At 39.4% G+C, this 22,312-nt stretch overlaps 1 protein-coding gene across 1 annotated transcript in view; it reads right to left on the bottom strand.

Moving 5' to 3' along the window:
* The window catches only part of cntn4 (contactin 4), a 298,829-nt gene that overhangs the window by 143,671 nt on the left and 132,846 nt on the right, over nt 1-22,312 (bottom strand). The window contains exon 5 of the mRNA XM_036571557.1: nt 21,538-21,633. Coding sequence (XP_036427450.1) covers nt 21,538-21,633 — 96 coding nt within the window. The remainder of the gene's footprint in view (nt 1-21,537; nt 21,634-22,312) is intronic.

Below are 22,312 nucleotides of genomic sequence, written 5' to 3'. Positions count from 1 at the left end.
ACAGAATGCACATGCTGCACGCTCGCTCGTGGCCCCCAGGTCCGCAGAGCGTCTCTCCAGCCCGCTCTATTCTCAGCACCCGCGCAAGAAGAAGAAGAGATTTTTCAGTCTTGGCTACACCTAAAAGCTCCTCTGTCCATTAGGGGAATGGAGGTCAGCTACATTAGGTGCTCACACTAAACAGGGTAATTGAGGAATACAAAGAGCGCGGCTGGGTCAGGCTGAGGAAGGGAGGGGGGTCCTGAGCACAGAGATGGAGGTTTTGAGAGAGAGGGGAAGTGACAGGCTCTCCGCTGCGTGTGCAGAGCTGATGTGAACTGACTCTGTGTGGCACGTGAAGCGCAATTTTATTCTACAACTGCACATTTGTGAGGCGAGCGCACACACACACACACACACAAAACCGACTAGGAAGCCCTATTGAGACGCTTACCATATAACAGGTTTCTCACAGATAATATCTGTGATATCTCAAAAGTGGTAAGAAAACCTCTTTTCCTCCACATATAGATTCTGTTCGTGTGTGGTCTACCGCTTGTTGCTGTTCCTAGATACTCCCATTTTACAATAATAGCACTTACAGTTGGCTAGGGCAGCTCTAGCAGGGCTGAAATTTCACAGACTGACTTGTGGCAAAGGTCCTATGACAGTGCTACGTTTTACGTCACGTTTAAAGTCTTCAGTATGACCCAGTGTTTGTCTGTAGAGATTGCACATGCTTGGTTTTTGATTTTTGACTTTGGAGGCACATCTCTGAAACAGCAGGTTAAGGTGCAAAAAGGGAAGCGTATGCAGGCCTGTAGGCTATTTCTGAACCGCAACGCTGCCTAATGTAGTTTCATCATCTAAAGTAATAATGCTTTGAATGTATTCCCTTTTTTCTCCGACTGTTATTTCTCCCGCTTGGTGTGCAGTTGAGTCTGAATCTCAGTGTGTGACTGTGGGTGTGACACAATTGATTACCAGGCCACAGTTCGACAATCTGATCCCGAGTCCTCATTCAGCTCGTCTACATAAAGTTCATCCAGGAGGAGTGAGTGCGGAGTGAGTGGGTTCGGTGTGTCAGCTATAGGTGTATATTTTCATCTCTTGCCTCATTATTACACGATATGGCACTGTTTTGCTGTAAATTAGGGAGAAAAATGTCAAATCAAATGAAAAAAGGTCACGTATGATGTCACTGTTCATATTACATACAAGCCCATTTGCTGTGCAAAATGCATATAAAAACAGAACGCAATGATGTGCAAATCATTTATACCCTACATTTAATTGTAAATGCTACAAAGACAACATAACAATTGTTGAAAATGAGAAATTTTTTTGTATTTTGAAAAATATATGGTCATTTTTAATTTGATGCCAGCAACACATTTCAAAAAAGTTGGGACGGGGGCCTGTTTACCACTGAGTTTCATCACCTCTTCTTTTAACAACACTCTGTAAGCGTTTGGAAACTGACCAACTGCTGTAGGTTTGAAAGTGAAATGTTTTCCCATTCTTGCTGATACAGCATTACAGCTGCTCAACAGTTCAGGGTCTCCTTTCTCATGTTTTTCATTTCATAATGCACCCCATGTTTTCATTGGGTGGAAGGTTTGGACTGCAGGCAGGCCAGTTTAGCACCCAGACTCTTTCACTACGGAGCCATGCTGAATGTAATAGATTCAGAATGTGGCTTGACATTGTGCTGATGAAATAAGTAAAGCCTTCGCTTAAAAAGATAGCATCAGGATCGCAGCGTATGTTCCACCAAAACCTGCATATGTTGTTTGGAATTAATGGTGCCTTCATAGATGTGCTAGTCACCCATGCCATGTGCACTAATGCACCCCCATACCATTATGGATGCTGGCTTTTGAACTGTACGCTGATAAGTCAGATGGTCTGTGATTTCCAAAAAGAATTTCAAATTTTGCTTTGTTGGACTACAGGACACTTTTCCACTTCACCTCAGTCCATTTAAATGAGCTCAGGCCCAGAAAAGGCGGTGAAATCCTCAAGATCTTTTCTATTTCATGTTGAGAAACATTATTCTGGAATTACTGCACTATTTGGCTGCACAGTCTTTCACAGAGTAATAAATGCCTCCCTGTCTTTACTTCTGAAAGACTCAGTTTCTCTGCGATGCTCTTTTTATACCCAATCACGCTACTGACCTGTTGCCAATCAACCTAGTTAGTTGTGAGAATTTTCACCAGGTGTTTTTTAGCATCACATAACTCTTTTGTTGCCCGGTCCCAACTTTTTTGAAACATGTTGCTGACATCAAATTCAAAATGGGCATATATATATATATATATATATATACATATATATTTCAAAAAACAATTAGTTTTCTCAGTTTTAACATTTCATATCTTTTCAATTAAATGTGTTTAAATGATTTGCACATCACTGCATTTTGTTTTATTTACAATTTGCACAGCATCCCAAATTTGTTGGGTTGTATTTGCTGCTTAAAATTTCTGCACCACCAACTTAAAACACCTTCCTATGTTCCTGCGGTTACTGATTCAATATTCTCATGATATTTTGAAGAAAAAAACAAACAAACAAACAAACAAACAAAAAACATTGCTGCAAAGCTGACTAGTGAAGCTGCTCGATTAAGGTGCTCATTTGGCTGATCATTTGCAAACTGTGGTGCTCAAACAATGCCATTGCATTCAATGCCATAAATGATAGAATATCCATTTTCCCCAAAGCAAAACACATTTTTATATTGAGATATCACAATATCACAATGCATTATGTCCATTTTACATTTACGGCATTAGCAAGATGCTCTTATCGGTAGTGTTAGGAGTTTTGCCCAAGGACTCTTATTGGTATAGTGCAGGGTGCTTGAACCCACCAACCACACCAGGTTATCCCTGGTTTAAACACCTGGTTATATTCATAATAATATTAATAATAATAATAATAATAATAATAATAATAATAATAATAATAATAGATTAATCTCTTAACAAGCCATGGGCCCAAAGTTTCACTACACACTTCTATAACCTAAGAAAAGCTCTGTTAATTTGCTAATTTGACTAATTTGTATGAAATAAGCCTGGATTGTTAAGGGGTTAAATAAAATTATAAGTTTAATACTTAAGTTTAATACTAAGTTTAATACGGCACAGTGGCGCAGTGGGTAGCGCTGTCGCCTCACAGCAAGAATGGCCTGGGTTCGATTCCCAGCCGGGTGACCAGGGTCATTTCTGTGTGGAGTTTGCCTGTTCTCCCCGTGTCTGCGTGGGTTTCCTCCAGGTACTCCGGTTTCCTCCCAAAGTCCAAAAACATGCAGTCAGGCTGATTGGACATGCTAAATTGCCCCTAGGTGTGAGTGTGTATGTGAATGTGTATGTCTGTCTGTCTGCCCTGTGATGGACTGGCGACCTGTCCAGGGTGTATCCTGCCTTCCACCCAATGACAGCTGGGATAGGCTCCAGCACCCCACCGCGACCCAGAAGGATAAGCGGTTTAGATGATGGATGGATGGAAGTTTAATATGACAATAACATGATATATTGTTTTATATCACAGTTATTTTAAAGACAGCTGCTATCCAAAGCACGAAAGCACAGATGTGACACAGACGAGAGAATCTGCTATAGGGAACACACCCGCACCACGGCCGTGTGTTTAAACCCACTCTGCTCTTCCTCTGGACCGCTTTCTAATTGAAAAGGAGGATTTGTTCCTGTATGATTACATTACCTGATCACAACACGTACAAGTTTTCACATTCATCTTAATGAACTTGAACCCTGCCTGTACAAGCACGTTCTGATAACATTCAAGAACCGCATTCAGGGTCAAAGCACTCCAGTTCTGCAAAATAAAGCACCTCAGGGCAAATTTGTTCCAAATGACCTTAAAGAGTGGAGCGTCATGCTGCAGAGTTAATACAGACGCCAGTTTCTTTAGACTAGGCCTGCGTGCAGCTCATAATCAGTTGTTTTTGTAGTGGGGAGTGAGTGGCAGTGTATTCCTGCAGGGCTGAGTTCACTCCCACCGGCTCCGAGGGATTAGCGTGAGTGTGTATGTGTGTGTGTGTGTGTTAGCGGGGGGCCATAGGGACATGCTGGTGTGTGACTGGTGTCCAACAGAGAACCACACACTGTTTACAGACACCTAGAACACCAACAATATCTCCAGGCACTCCCACTCTGGTTATACAGTAGTGTGCACAGCGAGAGGTGAGGCTTCATTTACTTGAGTTTTTCATATTTTAGTGTCAAGAAAAAACATATCTAATAGAAAATTACACCAACAACTAAATATAATATCAGATGTTTGAGTTCAGTGAGTCACTTTTTACTTTATTCCAGCTTCCGTTCTCTTCAGGAGACTCACTTTCAGCTCCTCAAAGAATCTGCAGACACACCTCCAAAGTTCAGTCTTAGAAGCTGGTTGATCATTTTCTGAAGTAATCAAACACATTCAGTGGTGTTGAGGTCTGGACTCTGGGGTGGTCAGTCCATCGTTCAGCTTCTTTGTTTGATGTGTCCGTCTCCTTTTCTCAGTGAGGTTCTTCTTGATCAGCTACACATCCTTTCAGACCCACAGCGCTGAGTCGTCTTCTCACAGTGGAAGGATGGACAGAAACACCTGTGGATGTTTTCAGATCTGAAGCAGCTTGATTTTCTCCTCTCTCTCAGAGATGAAAGCTTTAAGTGCTGTTTATCTGATGGGGGCAGTTTTGGGTGTCGACCAGGTCTTCCAGGTGGTTGTTAGGAGCCTCATTTTCTCTGTATATTTAAAACATTTTTGGAAAGTTTTGGAAACTGTTTTTTTTTATTTATTTTATTCTGGCTTTCTCCTTCTGTCTGCAAGGGGATTATCTTATATGAAAAAATAATTATTTGTATTGAAAAGCATTTTGACTGTAAATTAATTATAGCAGTGTTTAATGCGGAGACCTCCACCTTATGTGTAACTTTTAATCATTTTTTTTTAATCTCCAGCTTTGGAAAGTTCTGTTTTTTTCAAACTTCTTGTCCTCTGATTTTCTCCTGCCTTATGAAAGTGGATTATATTATTTATAATCTTCTTCTCTGAAAAATGAACAACTTAAATTAAATAAATGAAAGTGTGGTCTTTCGCCTTTGCACAGCACTGTGTGACTGTATAGCACCATATGGCCCTTCGTCTGTGCATCTGAGTTTAAGAAGGATTAACCTTTCACGAATTCTGCACTAGGCTGTTAAAAAAAACCAAAAACACAGAAAAACTGCAGTACTTCACTAAACAGCACACTAACGTTAGGAGCTTTCGCAGGAATTCCAACTTTGTTTCTCCACTGTCTCTCAAACGTCTGTGATTTCACTCAGATTTGAACATGGCAGATGTTTTCACAGCATAAAATCAACAAATTAAATCAAATGTACTATGAATACAGAGCTACATTTAATTAACTACTTTAATCCTGAACACTGTCTCATCACAACATCAGTTTATTTATTCAAATGGAGTCCAGTTGTTAAGAGGCAGGACGCATGACTCAATTAGTGATGCGCATATTTTCCGCGAGCACAGAAAGTCGATTGCTATGATTCATGGCGTTTGCCTGCTGGTTAACTTGCAGAAGTGTTGCAAAGTCATGCCTCTCTTGTAAGCGATGCCTGAAATAGAGAAATCCATATGCAGCAAAATCCACAGGCCTGAATTAACTGCTACAACATCTAAGCTCTTTTAAAGAACGTTTTATTATTATTATTATTATTTTTTTTTTTTACCATGGCTCCATGTCCTGTGCAGCTACTGATAAGATCTGAGATGTAGTGGCTTGTTTGATATTGCAACAGTACAGTAATGCAGGCTCAACTGACAAATCTGAACATTATATTTTAAATAACTTTATCATCATAGTTAAAACAAAACATAGAACATGCAACTGAAAAATAATAACAATTAAAAATAATTATTATGTAATTATTTCATTACTGAAATTATTTTAATTAAAATAATTTGAACAATTTAAAATAAGTTATAAAAAATAAGAAAAATAACAGATAATTGACAAAAACAGTAATACAGAATTCTGGGAGGTTCCGTCTCCATGCTACAGTATTGACATTCATATGCGCCTCTGGTCAAATGATGTATTTTGTTGATTCAGTGAAAATAGGTACAAATTCTTTACAGGGAAATGGACATTTTAAGGCACAACTACTGTTCATTTTGTGAATTCAACATATTGAAAAATGAAAAAGTTAGAGCACAATTTATATATTATTTTTATATAATATTTTAATTTAGCAAATAAACAGAAAATGTGCATTAAAAATGTAGAAAAATGCCAAATTTAAGTGGCAGAAAACAAAACATGAAATTTAACAGGTGTGTTCAAACTTTTGCGTACGACTGCATTATGTGGGAGCAGGTTTTGCTGATTATTTGGGTTTAAGAAATGTAACAATAAGAACTGAATGTAACAATAAGAACCTCAAAACTTCACATCAGTCAGGCAGTAACTATCGTTTCTCCAAGAAAGCAGAAGATCTGAAAGTACAGAATCCAAGTCATAGTGTTGTCTGGAATTTTAAAAGCTTTTAAATTGAGGGATGAACTGGTATGACTATTCTATTTTACTAACCAGATATATGCAGGTGATGTGAAAGGGATACATGGATGATTCTCCCAAACTAAGAATCACATTTCAGACTTTTAACTGATCTTGGACTTCAGACTAAAATCCTTTTGCTTTGAGTGACTCTAAACCTTAATTATGATTATTTTATTAAAATAAATGATTAAACATTCCATTTTGTCACTACTAAAACAGTCATAACTCTATCCAAAGCTTTACCAAATGTTTCAGTAGTGAATGTTTCGGTACTGACAATTTTAGCTCATTTTGAGCTCAAAAACGCAGCCACTACATGACCAGCAAACACAGCTTTGAACAGCTGTTCACACAGAAAATCATGATATTTTTGATTAAAACACTAAAAAGTTTCTTTAATTGCAGAAAATACATGTTTCGGTAGTGACAGTTCTTAAGGTTCCACACTGATTTTCAAACTTTGGGACACATTTACTTCAAAACAATGGGATCTAACTGCTCACGATGTGTCATGAGGGACAGAGATGCAGTCTCACTTCCTGCTCTAAAATGCAGGGGTGTGGCTAAAATAAGGCTCCACCCACTCACTAAAAGTTTTTGTGTTTCGGTAGTGACACTAAAGCATAGGTTAGCTTTTAGATGTTTTTCACTTAAAATTTAAACTTATAGTACATCTAAATCTTTCACCTTAATATATCAAATTGGTATTGAGGATTATTTTAAGTATTATTTTAAAATGTAGGGGTTAGGGTTTGGGACAGACACCTCCCAATAGTAAGAACCCTACTTTGCATATCGCTGTTGTCAGAACAAAACCTTAAATCTCCATTTTTGAGTTTTTGACATAATTTGAAAATGCTTGATGCTCTTTACATTGTACGTAAATCTCATGAGGAATGGACCAAAAGAAACAGCCCAAAATGACTCGGTAAAAAGTCTGGTTCCATTGACTTACAGTGAAAAGTAAAGTAGGTTTTTTCCTTCTCTTGTAAAGTTACCATTTTGGAGATACGAGGTTTTCTTTTAACAGCAGTGATATATTTAGCTTATTACTATTTCTATCGATGCCGTGGATCTAAACAGATCATAATTCATAATATCTAAGATCTGAATATTGAGCTAACTCAGTAAAATGCTCCATACAGTATGAATATAAGCTCTCTTCATCTTCTCAGCATAGGCAGAGTCTTTCACTGCACAATGCATGTGAACACTAGAAGCCATTCGAAATGCACATAGAAAGAGCTTCACTTCAGCCCTGGTGATGCACACTGTACACTGAAATCTCCCTCTCTCTCTCTCTTTCTCTCTCTCTCCCTCTCTCATCCTCGTCCCTTGCCAGTATATCATATACAGCTCAATCAGCATGTGTGAGCATATCCTCTGCATGCAGCCGGCAGCCCGAGGAACGTCGGAGGCCAGCTGTCTTCTCTACCTTATGCCTCCCCAGACAGCCTCCGTGGTGGTGGTGGTGGTGGTGGTGGGTGAGGGGGCGGAGCCGCGACTCCGCAGAGTAGACGCTCCTTCAAGCTGGAGCCAATCACTTAGAACCAGAGAGCAGAAGGTAATGAACAGCCCGATGTTGCCGCGCTCATTCCTTTACTCCTTTAAAAAAACAGGCTGGCGAAGCACAAAGGATGAGCGTTATCATCACTTCTCAAAAGATGTTAGTGCTTTGAAGGCTGACAGATTTTGGAGGCCAGTAGCTGCGCTGTGTGCTCGTGTCAAAATGTTGCAGTTCTAATTACTGGATGACTGGAGGCTCTCGTCTCTTGGGCGTATTACAGCTCGGGCTTGGATACGAGCGCGCGTTTGAGGCACCGAGCGTGTCCTTAAAAGGGATAGTTCAGCTCAAGCAGGGCCGCCACGATGGATTAGCCTTGATTACTCGATTAAAAAACAATTAACGATTATAATTTACTTTCTCGATGAAGAGGATATGATTAGTTGATGATAATGCGCAGCTTAGTTCTCCTACCAGCCTCTCTAAACAGGACGAAACAGAGTCTGAGAGACAAACTCATCGCAGAAGAGGCACAGTGTGACTCTCACCTCAGTCGTGGAGCAAAATCATACAGAAAAACAGTGATTCCATATTAATTCAGCACAAAATGGACAACAGAGACCCATTTTTTACCCTTTCTGTCAGAGAAAGAAGCCAAACTGAGCTCAGGTATCTAGACAGCCAGCTAATTTGCTAACGGTAGCTTTTAGCCTGTCATCCTCCACATATGACATGTCATTTCTGTGGTTTGAGTCGTCCATTCTGTCCACCGTAAAGATGATTTGAAGACAGTTACTACAGTTAGATGGCTTCAGTAAGACATCCAGCTTCCTAGCTTGCCATCTGCCTTCCTTCTGCATTCACCAACTAACAAAAAAGACCATCTCAGCACAGCCTGCCAACAGGAATCTACCCCAAAACAGCTGTAGCCTCTTCTCACCTTCAAGATACATCATCTGAAGGTGTTTGTCTAGTCGTTGAACTGCGAAATCTTACTCTACACTGCAAAAAATAGTATATTGTCAAGTAAAATGATCTTGAGTCTAGTTGATATATCTAATATTTCCCATTTTGAGATGGTTGTGCACTTATTATAAGATTATCTAGCTTATTTCTAGACATTTCGTACCTGTTTTAGGTCATTTTATCAAGTAAAATTATCTCACTATAGTGGCAGATAATTTTGCTGGTTTCAAGAACATTTCTTAAAACACGTAAAATGATCTGCCACTATAGTGAGATCATTTTACTTAATAAAATAATTTAAAACAAGTACAAAATGTCTAGAAATAAGTTAAATAATCTTAAATTAAGTTTAAAACAATCTCGACAGGAGAAATATTAGATTTACTAACTAGATTTAAGTAAATTTTACTTGAAAAGAAACCATTTTTGCAGTGTAGAGACCTGCAGCAGTGCTATAGGATGCAAATAGACATGTTTACAACAAATTTAGCAACGATTAAATTCTTTAATTTGGCCAAAAACTCTTATAAGGTAAATTATCAGACCTTAAAGTCCATTCTTGTGTGTTTGAGGGTAAATTTACAATGTTTGTACCACTGGCGACAAAAATGTAGTTCATAATTTTGTACACTGCAACAATAGAAGAACTTTTTAGGTGCTATATAGAACCACTTAAAAAAGGCTCTATATAGAACCATCTACAGCAGATTTCCCATCAAGCTTAAAAACTTTTCATGATGCAAAGAAACCTTTAATCATGCAAAGAGTTCTTTTAAGTGTTCATGGTTCTATATAGAACCATTTTCTTTACTAAAGAACCCTTGAAGCACCATCTTATGTAGTTTTCAAATTGGGAAATCTTACTCTATAGACCTGCAGCAGTGCTGTAGGATGCAAATAGACGTGTTTACAACAATTTTAGCAATGGTTAAATTCTTCAATTTGGCCAAAACTCTTATAAGGTAAATTATCAGACCTTAAAGTCCATTCTTGTGTGTTTGAGGGTACATTTACAATGTTTGTACCACTGGGGACAAAAATGTAGCTCATAATTTTTAGACATTCTTGTTATCATTCAATTAAGTTGAGTATCATTATCATTAATTTGTTATTGTTTGGCCTCGCTGATTAACAGAGTAATCAAACTGAATGAAAGGTGAATAAACATCCAAATAATCAACACATTACTTGATTATTAATATAATCAGTCAATAATCACCTCCATAAGCATGGCTAACAGTGGCAAGCAAGCATTTTAGCACAGTCCAGTCTGGATGACGCGTATCTTGAAGGTGTTGACAGAACTTTCACAACTGCAGGCCTTTAAACTGTCCTGCTTCAGTGTTGAATACAGCACCACTCAAACGACACCACCGCAAAATCATACTGTACCAAAGCGCCTCGCTGCTCAAGCCGAGACACATCAAGCCAACAAAGCCGGCAATCAGAGCTCCCGCCGACGGTTTTACACCCTCTACACGTTGTCTTCATTTTTCCAAACCTGAAAAAAGACAAATCACGCTCTTCCAAAAAAAAAAGTATTCTCATCTAATCTGTGAGGACAGCTCGCGGGAATTTCTTGGAGAAGCTAACAACAAACGAGAGGACAGACTCGACAAATCCAATACGATGAAACGTCCCACGTACACGTCTCAACAAGCACTTCAAATTTGCAAGTCTTTTCAAATGAAAATCACAATCAGCGCAGAAAATCAAGCTATTTTCCGTGAAGAGGATGCTTCTGTTGCGTCGTGAGTTTTCTCATCTCTCCTTGCAATTCAATCTCATTAGAAAAGTAATGTACATTTAATTCACAGGGGCTTTACAGGGAGTATGTGAGAGAACTGAGGAGAGGTTGTTTGTCCTCTCTTTCTCCTCTTCTCGAGAGCTTGGTGCTCAATTTCACAGCCTGATAAACAAAAAATAAGCAATGTATAATCAGAAAATAGCCAAAATAAGTCAACTATCCACCATAAAAGCCTTTTGCTTTTGTGTTATTGCTTGTTTTGATAGAGGCTGACAGTCACACGATTGACATCTAATATTAGATGGATGAGAACCTGTTTGATCTTCGTCAATTTCAGCATAAATGTCATTTGTTTTTGACTGAATGTTATACAATATGCAACACCATCTTCCTTCTTGAACAATGATGTGCATATTTGTGTGCTTTGCAGCATTTTTTCATATTAATCTAATATTCACTAGTAAAATAATAACATTAACTACACTGATAAAAACAGGAGATGGCATCTCCTTGCATAAGGAACGAGAAAGTCAAAGGAGAATAACAACAACAAAAGTTTCCAAAACTGAAGTTCAAAAATGTTTAATAGCTACAGAAGAAATGTGCCTCCTAACAACCACCTGGAAGAGCTGGTCGACACCAAACCTGCCCCCATCAGATAAACAGCACTTAAAGCTTTCATCTCTGAGAGAGAGGAGAAAATCAAGCTGCTTCAGATCTGAAAACATCCACAGGTGTTTCTGTCCATCCTTCCACTGTGAGAAGACGACTCAGCGCTGTGGGTCTGAAAGGATGTGTAGCTGATCAAGAAGAACCTCACTGAGAAAAGGAGACGGACACATCAAACAAAGAAGCTGAACAATGGACTGACCACCCCAGAGTCCAGACCTCAACACCACTGAATGTGTTTGATTACTTCAGAAAATGATCAACCAGCTTCTAAGACTGAACTTTGGAGGTGTGTCTGCAGATTCTTTGAGGAGCTGAAAGTGAGTCTCCTGAAAAGAGTGGAAGCTGGAATAAAGGGAAAGAGTGACTCACTGAACACAAACAGCTGAGATTACATGTAGTTGTTTTGGCTTCTATGTTAATTTCTATATGTGTGTTTTTCTCTGTTTTTATGGCAATGAAAAATAAATAACTTGTATTTAATGGCTTTTTTGACTAAAAATTAAAAAAGTGAAGGGAGCTCTGACTTTTGGACAGTACTGCATAAACCTGGTACTGTACAGTCGGATGTAAAAGTTTGGGCACCCCTGGTCAAATGACGTGTTTTGTTGATTTATCCTCTACAGAGAACACACCTGCACATTTCAATGCACGCAGTTTATTCGCTGAATTCGATATATTTGGGGGAAAAAAACATAAATTGTGACCTGTGCAAAAGTTATGGCACATTTAATATTTTATGTTTTGTTTTTCCCAACATATTAAATTCAAATTTGTTGAAAAATGCCATATTTAAGTGTGCTTAAATATGGCATATCTGTGGCGCATCATAGTGTAATGATAACGACATTATTTAAAGAGTCGTGGTTCATTAAAAAGCAAATAATTATTTATTATTTTTATTATAATTATTTATATTGGGACTCTGGCTAATAGAAAGCGCTGGAAATTCGAGTGAGTCATGTCATTTACCCCACGCAGTCTGAGCTTTGGGTTAAAGAGGGCTAACAAATATCCGCCAACAACTGGCAATTGACCAATTCGGCTGTACGGATATTAAAATCAGGATCAGCCATAAGGTTCATGATCAGTTCATCCCCCATGCAAAACCCACAGGTTCACACACAAAGCACAGCGCTGCTTTTTCGACAAAGCGGCCGCTAATCGAATGATCCTAACTTCTCCTGCCACAGATATCATTAAACTCCGCAACAGAAGGTACCGCAGCTGGTAATGACTGTGTCAGATGTACAATAGCAGCTTATGTGGAAATGGCCACACAGTCTGCCAAACTTTCATCCGCAGCATGCTAATTCCACACGGCCCGAATCGCAGGCGGTTACTGCATGGTTTGATCTCCTATTCCAGCCTCGCAAGCGCTGACGCTCAGGATGGCAGTTACAGCGAGACTGCAGGGCCTGCAGAGCTTCACCAAAGCTGTGAGATGTTTGTGGTGTTCTGGAGAAACAAGACCAGCTTGTTTATCAGTGACAGCAGTTTTTCTTTTTCAAAACTGACACTGAAACTCGAAGTGTCGGCTGATGCTGATACTGATCCCTAAAGCGATTTTAACCTAACTGCTTCATTTACAACCATGAAAAAAAAAAAAATCTGTGATAAATGTTGGTGGGAATGTACTTGTTAGGGTTGGAACAGACTGATTGTAATGGAGTGGAAAAAGTGTCATCAGTGACGCAACCCTATCAACCTTACTTACAAGATTACTAGAGATTAAGATCCGTGTTCATATAATTAGGAAACAAAGATATAAGTTCACAAATGCAGACGGCCTCGCTCTGAAAAAACCCTGTATCCTGATCTGCCCTCTTCTTTGCAACAAAACCCTCTCAATGTCAAGAAAGAATAGCATTGAAATTTCGAAACCAAACCAAGACCTCATTAAGGCTCATCGCTTGGCTAGCTGGCTTGATGTGCTGGCACTATTAATTGCACTCTGAAAAGCACAGACTAGAGAAATTTGGGGGTGGGTTTTAAAGGGCTGCCTTCTGCCCAATGACCACCGGGATAGGCTCCGGCACCCCCCATGACCCAGAAGGATAAGCGGCTTAGATAATGTGTGTTTTAGAGGGTGGGTTTGCTAATTCATGCCTAATTCAATAATTATGATGTACATAAAGTTATACAAAAAGAGTGATTAATTAGCACGGGGTTGCATTGTTTACTTACCTACATGTGTCCTCTGATTTTTTATATGTAATGTTGATGATGGTAAAATAGTAGAAAATCTGAAAAAATAAGTTTCCTTCAGCCCTGCATGAACCCCTTCATCATAAATGTGTTTAAAAATAGGTTTTAGACCAAAACCTTCTCAAAACTATCAGAAGCATCAGGCAATTTATTAATAACCATTTCATGTAAAACTTTCTGTGAGGAAGCTTTTAGAGGCAGACATCTGGTTCCTTTCACCACCACTTGTTCTGTAGAAAGGCGCTTTTGGCATTAAACCACTCTGAATGACACTTAACGTCTTAATGATGTATTCATGAAGAAATTCCCCTTTTATCTTTGTATTATACTTAAATTGCTGCTTGTTCTTATCCCAGTGTTGGGCTGGATGTGGCTACTGTTACTTCTCTTTACGTTGTGTTGAGCTATAAAAAATTCTGCTCTATTTCAGGCTGGATTTGTTACAGATCTGATCGGATTTGTTCTTTTTTTCCCCCCTCCAGTATCTGATCCTGCATTTTCTGCTGGTATCAGCCCAATACCTACACTGAGTGTTGGATCAGTGCCATCTGTAGTGCTTCCTGAAGGTATTAGAAAGCAATCGGGCCATTTCTGTCCACAAAGTGCACCACAATTTGGGGTTTGGGACACAGATGGGACTTAAAATGTCTCGCTGTCAGGCAAAAGTACTGGCGTCTTTTGCACTCTCGTAGTAATTTGAGGCATCATAAGCCAGAAAAGACAAAACTAGTGCCTCATAAAAGAAGCAGCCACCCTGAGAAAGAGTTGTGACTGTTTTGTAGGAGATGATACAGGCTTTGTTAGGATATAACCTGACTACATCTCCAGCTCTGTCGCTCACTGACAGCTCCCATTCGTGTCTGATCTAAGTATGTGATATCAGCCTCTTTGATGCCCGAGTCTCTATTATTCCTCGCCATCTGAGGCTGTTTAATCATTCTAGCATTTATGCACAGAGAACTGAAATAGCATTTTGTTTTCCCTCTTTCTGCCGTGACACCGCGAGCTCTTCACTGAGCACACAGGAGAAATAATCAAATCAGGTTCTTCAAAAATAGACTAACAATCTCCAAAGCTCAAGGGAGAAGACCATCGCGCCTGTCTGTTGAATTTCTTTGTAAATATTTGCTGATAAATGTGCAGATAATATAAGAATGGGGTTTAGGGCAAAAATATAACGTCATTATACTGGATGGCATTTCATGTTACATGATACGCTGTGCACAAAAATATCCAGACAGCCCTTTTAATGAGTGTCTCTCAGGGAGAATTCCACCTATTTTTCAACAAATCTGCTTAATTCAGTCAGTTTCAACTGAAAATAGTGAGCTACTAGTGAATGGCTTGACTTCTTCTCCCTCTCTGTCAAAGTTTTATTGAAGCGCATTATCAATACTTTAATTGAAGTAATCAAAACTGTTTCATTTGCATTATTGTTGTGTCACCCAGGCCTGTTTCCCCAGTCATTTTTCAAAAAACAACTGTATAATTCAGTGAATGAGATGTAAACAGAGTCATTCAGAGTGGTTTGGTGTGAAATAGTTCAGATGTCTTTACAGTGGTGGTGATAGGAACCAGGGGTCACCATGACTACAACACAAATATAGACATTTTATTTACTATCCAAAACCACCAGTGAACCTACACGAGTCTTCTGAGGTTTTAAATCGCTGTTGTGGGAACAAAACCTCGTATCTCCAAAATGGTAACTTTAAACATACTTTACTTTTAATGTAAGTCAATGGAACCGGATTTCTTTCCAAGCTATTTTGGGCCGTTTCTTTTGGTCCTTTCGTCATGAAATTTACATACAATGTAAAGAACATCAGGCATTTTCAGATTATGTCAAAAACTGAAAAATGCAGATACGAGCTTTTGTTTCGACAGCAGCGACATGTGATGCTGATGAGGGTAAAATTGGAAAAAAAGAAGTTTTCTTTGGGGACTTTTCCTTTTAAAACAATGCATGAAAGGATTTAAAGATACGACCAGCTCTGGGAGGGTGAAGGCTAGCACAGAGTAGAGTCTTGTAAAAGCCAGCAACCTCATCTTTTCAAACTGTCGCTAAAGTAACGTCAGTATACAGCTCAACACGCTTGGAGGAGAACTGTCAGTTCTGTTTTGTTAGCTAAAATTTGCCTGTCCTGGATGGCATTGCACTGAGGCAGGGCCATCCTACCCACCCAGAGAGAATGAGGCCAACTGTGTTCCCTTGGACTTCTGGCCACGGGACATTTTAGGCCAAAATCTTCTCAATATGATTGTAAAACAATGTCAAACTTGCTCACTAAGTTAGTGTTAAGTTAGTGGATCAGGCTACAGATCCAAATAACACAGAACAGGTTTAAATTCACCCTCTGTCTCTCTTCAGGGCCGAATGCTCAACTTCACTTCCTCAGATTTGCGTCGTTATCATCTAAACTTGTGTCGGTGCTTTAGTCAGCCACAATCCAACCTTGGGAAACTGAACATTTGCATTTTGGACCATGTCTCCAACATGTGGTGGTATGATGAGGGAAGACTGATTGATGGAGGGGAGGGAACTCTGAGAACTTGGGTTGGAGTTCTGTGCATTTCTGAATATAGTTTCTGCTTGGAGCTAGAAAGACAAACCCCCCTTTTTAACCCTCTGGGGTCTGAGGGCATTTTCTTGATTTTTGCTTACATTCTTAAATTCACCTTCGAAGGCACTTGCATATGATATGATACCCACATATCATGTCTCAAAATGTTCAGAACAATGTCTATAAACCTCTCTATAATGAGGTCATTCTGACCTTGAGCACTGTGTAAAGAGATTAATTAAGCCGCAAATAGTGAAAAAATAAAGTCTGGTTTTAGAAATTCTTAATATCGCTTGTGAAAACAGCTTTGCTCATGTGGATGATGTTATTTTGGTGCTTGAAATGGGTTTATCAGAGTCTTAGGATCACAAATGTAGTGTAATATGTGAATAAAAATATGTGGATATAAGTTCTCCTCACCGCTATTTTCCAAAACCGCTACAGCAACTTCAGCAGCTGCAAACGTTTTACACACCACTCTCGTCTGCGACCGAGGCGACTGAATAAAGAATGAACGGTTTCTGAGGTGATGGTCAGTCCTTAGTGATTTCCTGATAGAGCTGTGCGATATGGCCAAAAATGTTATCACGATAAACAAAATTTATATTGTTCGATATCGATACATACCGCGATAAACATTATTATAAATCATTATTTCTTTCATGTTTGAAGGCTGATTTTTGCTCCTGGGGGTTAACTGCTGTTTTAAACTGTCCTTTATGGTTGGAACTCGACAAACACTCACCAAACAGTGGAACATTTCACAGATCTGTCATGGGAGAGTGGGAGAGAGTGTCTGCTGAGCTGTTTCTACCAGCTGGAAAAGCATGGCTGTTTTGTAATAGTCATAATTTAAGAAAGAAAACAGATTATGTTTAGCTGGTGCCGAGCGCTCGGCTACCCCGCTACACATGACATCACAGTATTCAAACACCAGCTAGACGACTGGATTTCTCTATACTATCGTAGTAGTTTAAGGGGTGAACCGCAAAATATCAACACCAGACAAACAGAGTCCTCCTTTTAGGAACGTTTAAACTGAAAGCGGTGCTTTTGCGTCGTGTTTGATCCACAGTATCATCAATTCTCCGTGTTGTGGAGTGACAGAGCTGCTTCAAGCTAGCCAGCTGCTAAAAACAGCTAGCCTGGAAAGCTAGCGCTCTCCCGCTCTCCAATGCCTCACAGCTTCCTCAGTTTACTTTCGTTTAAATCAGGGCTGTAATTTAGATGAACCACTTCTTTCTTTCACTTTCGTTGCTGGTGAACGCACCAATACTTAAACATGACTGAGCACTGTAACAGTGCTGTAGTTGTGAGGATTGTGATTTAACGCTGCTAAAGCTGGTTATGATGTTAGTAAAGAGGTGAGTTCACTGTAGGTCAGTACAGTTACACCACTGACCTCGTCACTCACACTCGGTCACAGGAGAACAGATCGCCGGTCGCTCCACTCAAACAGGGAATGTGTAACTCCGTGTTTCAGCCGTTGCTAAAGACTCATCTTACTCATGGCCCCTCCCTCTCTAATCATTTAGAAAAACTCGGAAGTGCGCCCTCTCCTGGTGACAGCAGAGTAGTGTCGCTTTCCTTGCAGTAGAAAACGCCACCAAGGCTTTCGCTGAACGTGGAAGTGTGAGAATGGTGTATTATGTCTAACATTTATCGAACATGTCGTATCGCTTTATCGAGGAAAATTTATATCGCGATAATTATTGTTATCGTTTTATCGCCCAGCCCTATTTCCTGAGTGTCCATAGCTCAGTTTCAGACAGAATGTGGACGGACACACAAATCCACCAGTTCCACACAGTTAGAGGCAGATGGCATGTGTCTCAGCTTATCTTCATTGGCTCATATGAGTCTTGCGATGTGATAGAACAGAAAGGGCGACTCTACAGATTCAGGAAATGTTTAAACTATATTTCTGCGCTGGATTATCACAAAGACATTAATAGAAACACTGAGAAACATCTAATTTTCAGGTTTCGGGTTTCAGGCTTGGTCTTTCTCCCAAATTTCAGTTATTCCATAACTCCATTTACTTTCAGAGGCATTATAAGCATATACTGCAATTGCATATAAGCAATTTTGAGCTGCGTCTAACCCAGAAAAATGCACTGTGGCGTTATTTATCCTGATAACGACGACAGATACCCACCCTCATGATAAAGGCTTCAAATTCAGCTTTTATTTTACGTTAGATGTTGTTGTTGCTGTTGTTGACAAACCAGGACAGATACTCAAAATTCCCACTCGAAACTCATGCGATGTTGATCAGTAAACATCACAAAAGCATGAAAGAAGCACTTAAAAGGGATGCATGACAAAGCACCTTTTCCGCAGGAAGGCCTTTTTTGATGAGCATCAATGTCAACACCATTAATCAGCTGTTAAAACACATGCCGCTGGATTAATTAATATGAGCTATTAAATTGATAAGGCGGTGTTAATGAAGGCTTTATGGAGAGAGGAAGAGCGGAGTGGAGCTGTAGGATGGTGTTACAGGATAAGACGGGAGTAGCAGAGTTTTTTTTTTTTTTCCTTTACTTCTTTGACGGACAGCTGAAGAGGGTGGCTGCTGTCTCTGAAAGCTTCTATGATGTTTATAGCTCTGACCTGCATGGACAAACACAGTGCAGGAAGCCGGTTGTCGGTGTGGAGACAGACAGGAGGAAGTGGCTCACACATAAACACCTAATCTCTGGGGAGATGCAGGACTTGCCTGCACTTGCTGTGTGAGGGTTGGGGGTTGCAAATGGGACTACATCATTTGCAGCTGAGGGACCAGTGTGTTAAACAAACAGGGGGGCAAAAATTAGAAAACATGAACTGGCAGCTGCCACAATTTCAAATTTGTATAGATAGCCATTACATCATGTCAAAGTATAGGAATATGGTAGATGAATTTCATACAAATCAAACTTGTGGGGAGAGAATAAAAAGGAAATCCACTGCAAACTACACAAATATATCACTGAGATTAAACTCATTCAGAGTGGTTTGGTGTGAAACGCTCCATTCTAGAGAAATCATTAAGTCAGAATTGTTCACAGTGGTGGTGATAGGAACCAGACGTCCACCTCTAAAAGCTCCCTCAAAGAAAGTTATTAGGAAATGGTTATAATGTGTGAGAGAGGAAAAGTGACGAGTGTTGGAGTGACAGAAAGCTGAAATCGAACCTGTTCTGTGGTGTTTGGGACTGTTTTGGGAAGCTAAACTGATGCCTGTTTAGAGGATATCTGAGAGTGATGGTGCTGCAGTGAAAGCTGATCGTGTTCTGTGGTGAGTGGAGCTCTTAACCACCACTGAGCTAAGCTGCGATCAAGCTAAGTTTTTCCTGCCTCTCATTTTTTCCCCTCTTTCTATCAGCACCACCTCTCAGCAAGCTTCCACACCAATCAGTGACCCCTCTGAGATAGAAATGGGTGGAATGTGTTTATTTAGATGCTCAAACATGGATTGGTAATCAAACACCATCATTTTGAAATACCATAGTATCTTTTCAAGTGAAACTATCTTAAATCTGGGCAATAAATCTAATATTTCTCCTGCTGAGATTGCTGTAATTTTAATTTAAGAACATTTTTACTTGTTTTAAGAGATTGTATTGAGTAAATTTATCTCACTGTAGCGGCAGATTATTTTGCTTGACTAGATTTAAGATCATTTCTCTTGACAAGATCCTATTTTTGCAGTGTTATTACTGTTATACAGTACTGCCCAACCTTAGATTATCAAATTTGTGGGTGGGCCAAACCTCGGTCTCATGGACAAACATCTTTCACATACAGACCCTCGACCTCTTTTGCATTTTAAGTGTTCATTCTCTCTCGTTACCTCTCACATCATTTTGCTATATTAAGCACTTCATAGATGTAGAATAAAGCAATTTATTAACTGATTTTTAACTGCTAAGCGTTGTTCAAACACTGCAGTAGGAGATAAACGTACTGGGAGATACTGGCTTATATATATATATATATATATATATATACACACACACACACACACACACACACACACACACACATATATATATATATATACAAACTGCACTGTGAATTTCCCTGCTGTGGGACTAATAAAGGATTATCTTATGTTATTTTATATAAAAAATTATTGATACTATATTAAAGTTACAACTTTTTTTAGAATATTTGGCATGGACTTTCTGAGGCTGTGTATACAAACATTTTTAAATAAATACATTACAAAAAAAAAAAATATTGAAGACCAAACACCCCCCAACAACCCAATACCGTCCAACCCATGACCACCATCTCCCAACCTCCAATGCCACCAACCTCCAATACATCTACCCCCCAAACTGACCCGCTTAAATCTCACTCTAACAAAAATGTAAACATTGGCACCCCTGGCTAACCTAATATTATGCTAGCTTCTACAGTTCCAAACACCAAGGAGCAGGTTTTATTTTGTCTTTCTGTCCCTTCAGAGCCAGTTGTCCAACTTCACTCGCTCAGATTTGAGTCACTGAGTGCGTTTACATGCACTCAATAATCCGATCATAATCGGATTTCTGCAGTTATCTGATTATTTAAATGGTCATGTAAACAGCACACTCTGATTTCTTAGATCAGAGTAAGGTCTAGAAATCAGATTACGAAATCTGATAAAGAGAGCTGGATTTTAGCTCAGTAATCAGATTTGCATGTAAACTCTTTCTCTGATTTCTTTCAGATTTCTCAGTCTGGGCATGTGTGAAAACAGACGGTGGTACTGGAAATAAGCGAGCAGCATGCTTGATGAAATTAAACATTTAAATATTCTCCATCTTCTAGATGATGTACGTTCATATTTTCAGGTAAAGTGGTGCAATGATTTTTAAAAAAAAGCCGCAGCATGAAGTTTGAGCTTTACGTTACGTTTACATCACGTCTTCTTCTGTGAGTTTATTGGCTGGTTATAAAGCAGGTATCCAATCACTGTCTGACTCATGTGAACCCGGAGTTTCCCCATTATCTGATTACTCAAGTGCATGTAAAGGCGTTGATCAGACTACTGACAAAATCTGATTTTCTGCAGTTATCAGATTATTAAGTGCATGTAAACGCATTCACTGTCATCTAAACTTGTGTCAATGCTTTAGTTAGCCAGAATCTGCTAATGCTAACCAGCTCCTCTGTTCTAGTTGGCAGCACTGTTTAACATTTAGCAGTTGTCAGATGGCTTTAGATTTGTTGAATGATGACGGCACAAAAGTGACATAAATGCTTTTACGCCATTGCAGTATGGTATGTTACCTGTGTGTCATGCACCTCTAAATCCCATTGTTTCAGGTAAAGGTACTGACCTCCTGAATGAGGGGGCGGACCACACAGAAGCACCACCCCCTGGCCTTCCCTCACAGACACCGCACTTCTCCGGTGAGTCTTGAAGTTTTCCAAGTCTGAAAGAAACAAGAGTGAAAAATCATGAATAATTCACTGGTTTCTGAGAAAGAGACAGAGAGAGAGACACTTTACAAAGGGCACATGAAAAAGATTAACCTTGAAACTCAGCGAGAAAGAGATAATAAACTTCAGTGATTGATGCAGCATCTTAATGCTCATGCAGAAACTATATTCAGCATGAAATTAGCAATCTATTCTTGCGTTATGAGGTAGTGTGGAAAACAGAGAGAATAGAGCTCATTTGAGAGCAGTATTGTATATAAATAGACATGTTGTTGCTCAGCCGGAGTCAGGGCCTTGCTGCAGTGTGCAGAGAGACAGGGTAAACAGCCTTTAGCCTGACTGAGGGCTATATCACCCCCCATCGCGTGTGTTTATTAAGAAAACTCAAAGCTCCTGCAGGCTAAGCCCCTAAGTTTGAGGATCCCAGTTAAAGTGGACGGACACGGTCAAGGAATAACTTTGCCAAGTTCATCTCACATCATAATACACTGAAGAGTTTCTTGCTAATTTCTGCTTTTTATTTATTGGCTGAATTTGACATATCGGAAATAAAATATGCCACAGTTTGTTTTATTGTTTGCCAATATGTTCAGACATGCAAACTCCACCTTTATTGGTTTGCAAATATTTTCCAGGACTTATTTAACAAGACTTATGAATTTGCTAACTAAA

The sequence above is a fragment of the Colossoma macropomum genome, unplaced genomic scaffold, assembly GCF_904425465.1.
Source record: "Colossoma macropomum unplaced genomic scaffold, Colossoma_macropomum, whole genome shotgun sequence".
Classification (NCBI taxonomy): Eukaryota; Metazoa; Chordata; class Actinopteri; order Characiformes; family Serrasalmidae; genus Colossoma; species Colossoma macropomum.
The sequence above is the reverse complement of the archived record's forward strand: the minus strand, read 5'-3'. Positions and strand labels throughout refer to the sequence as shown.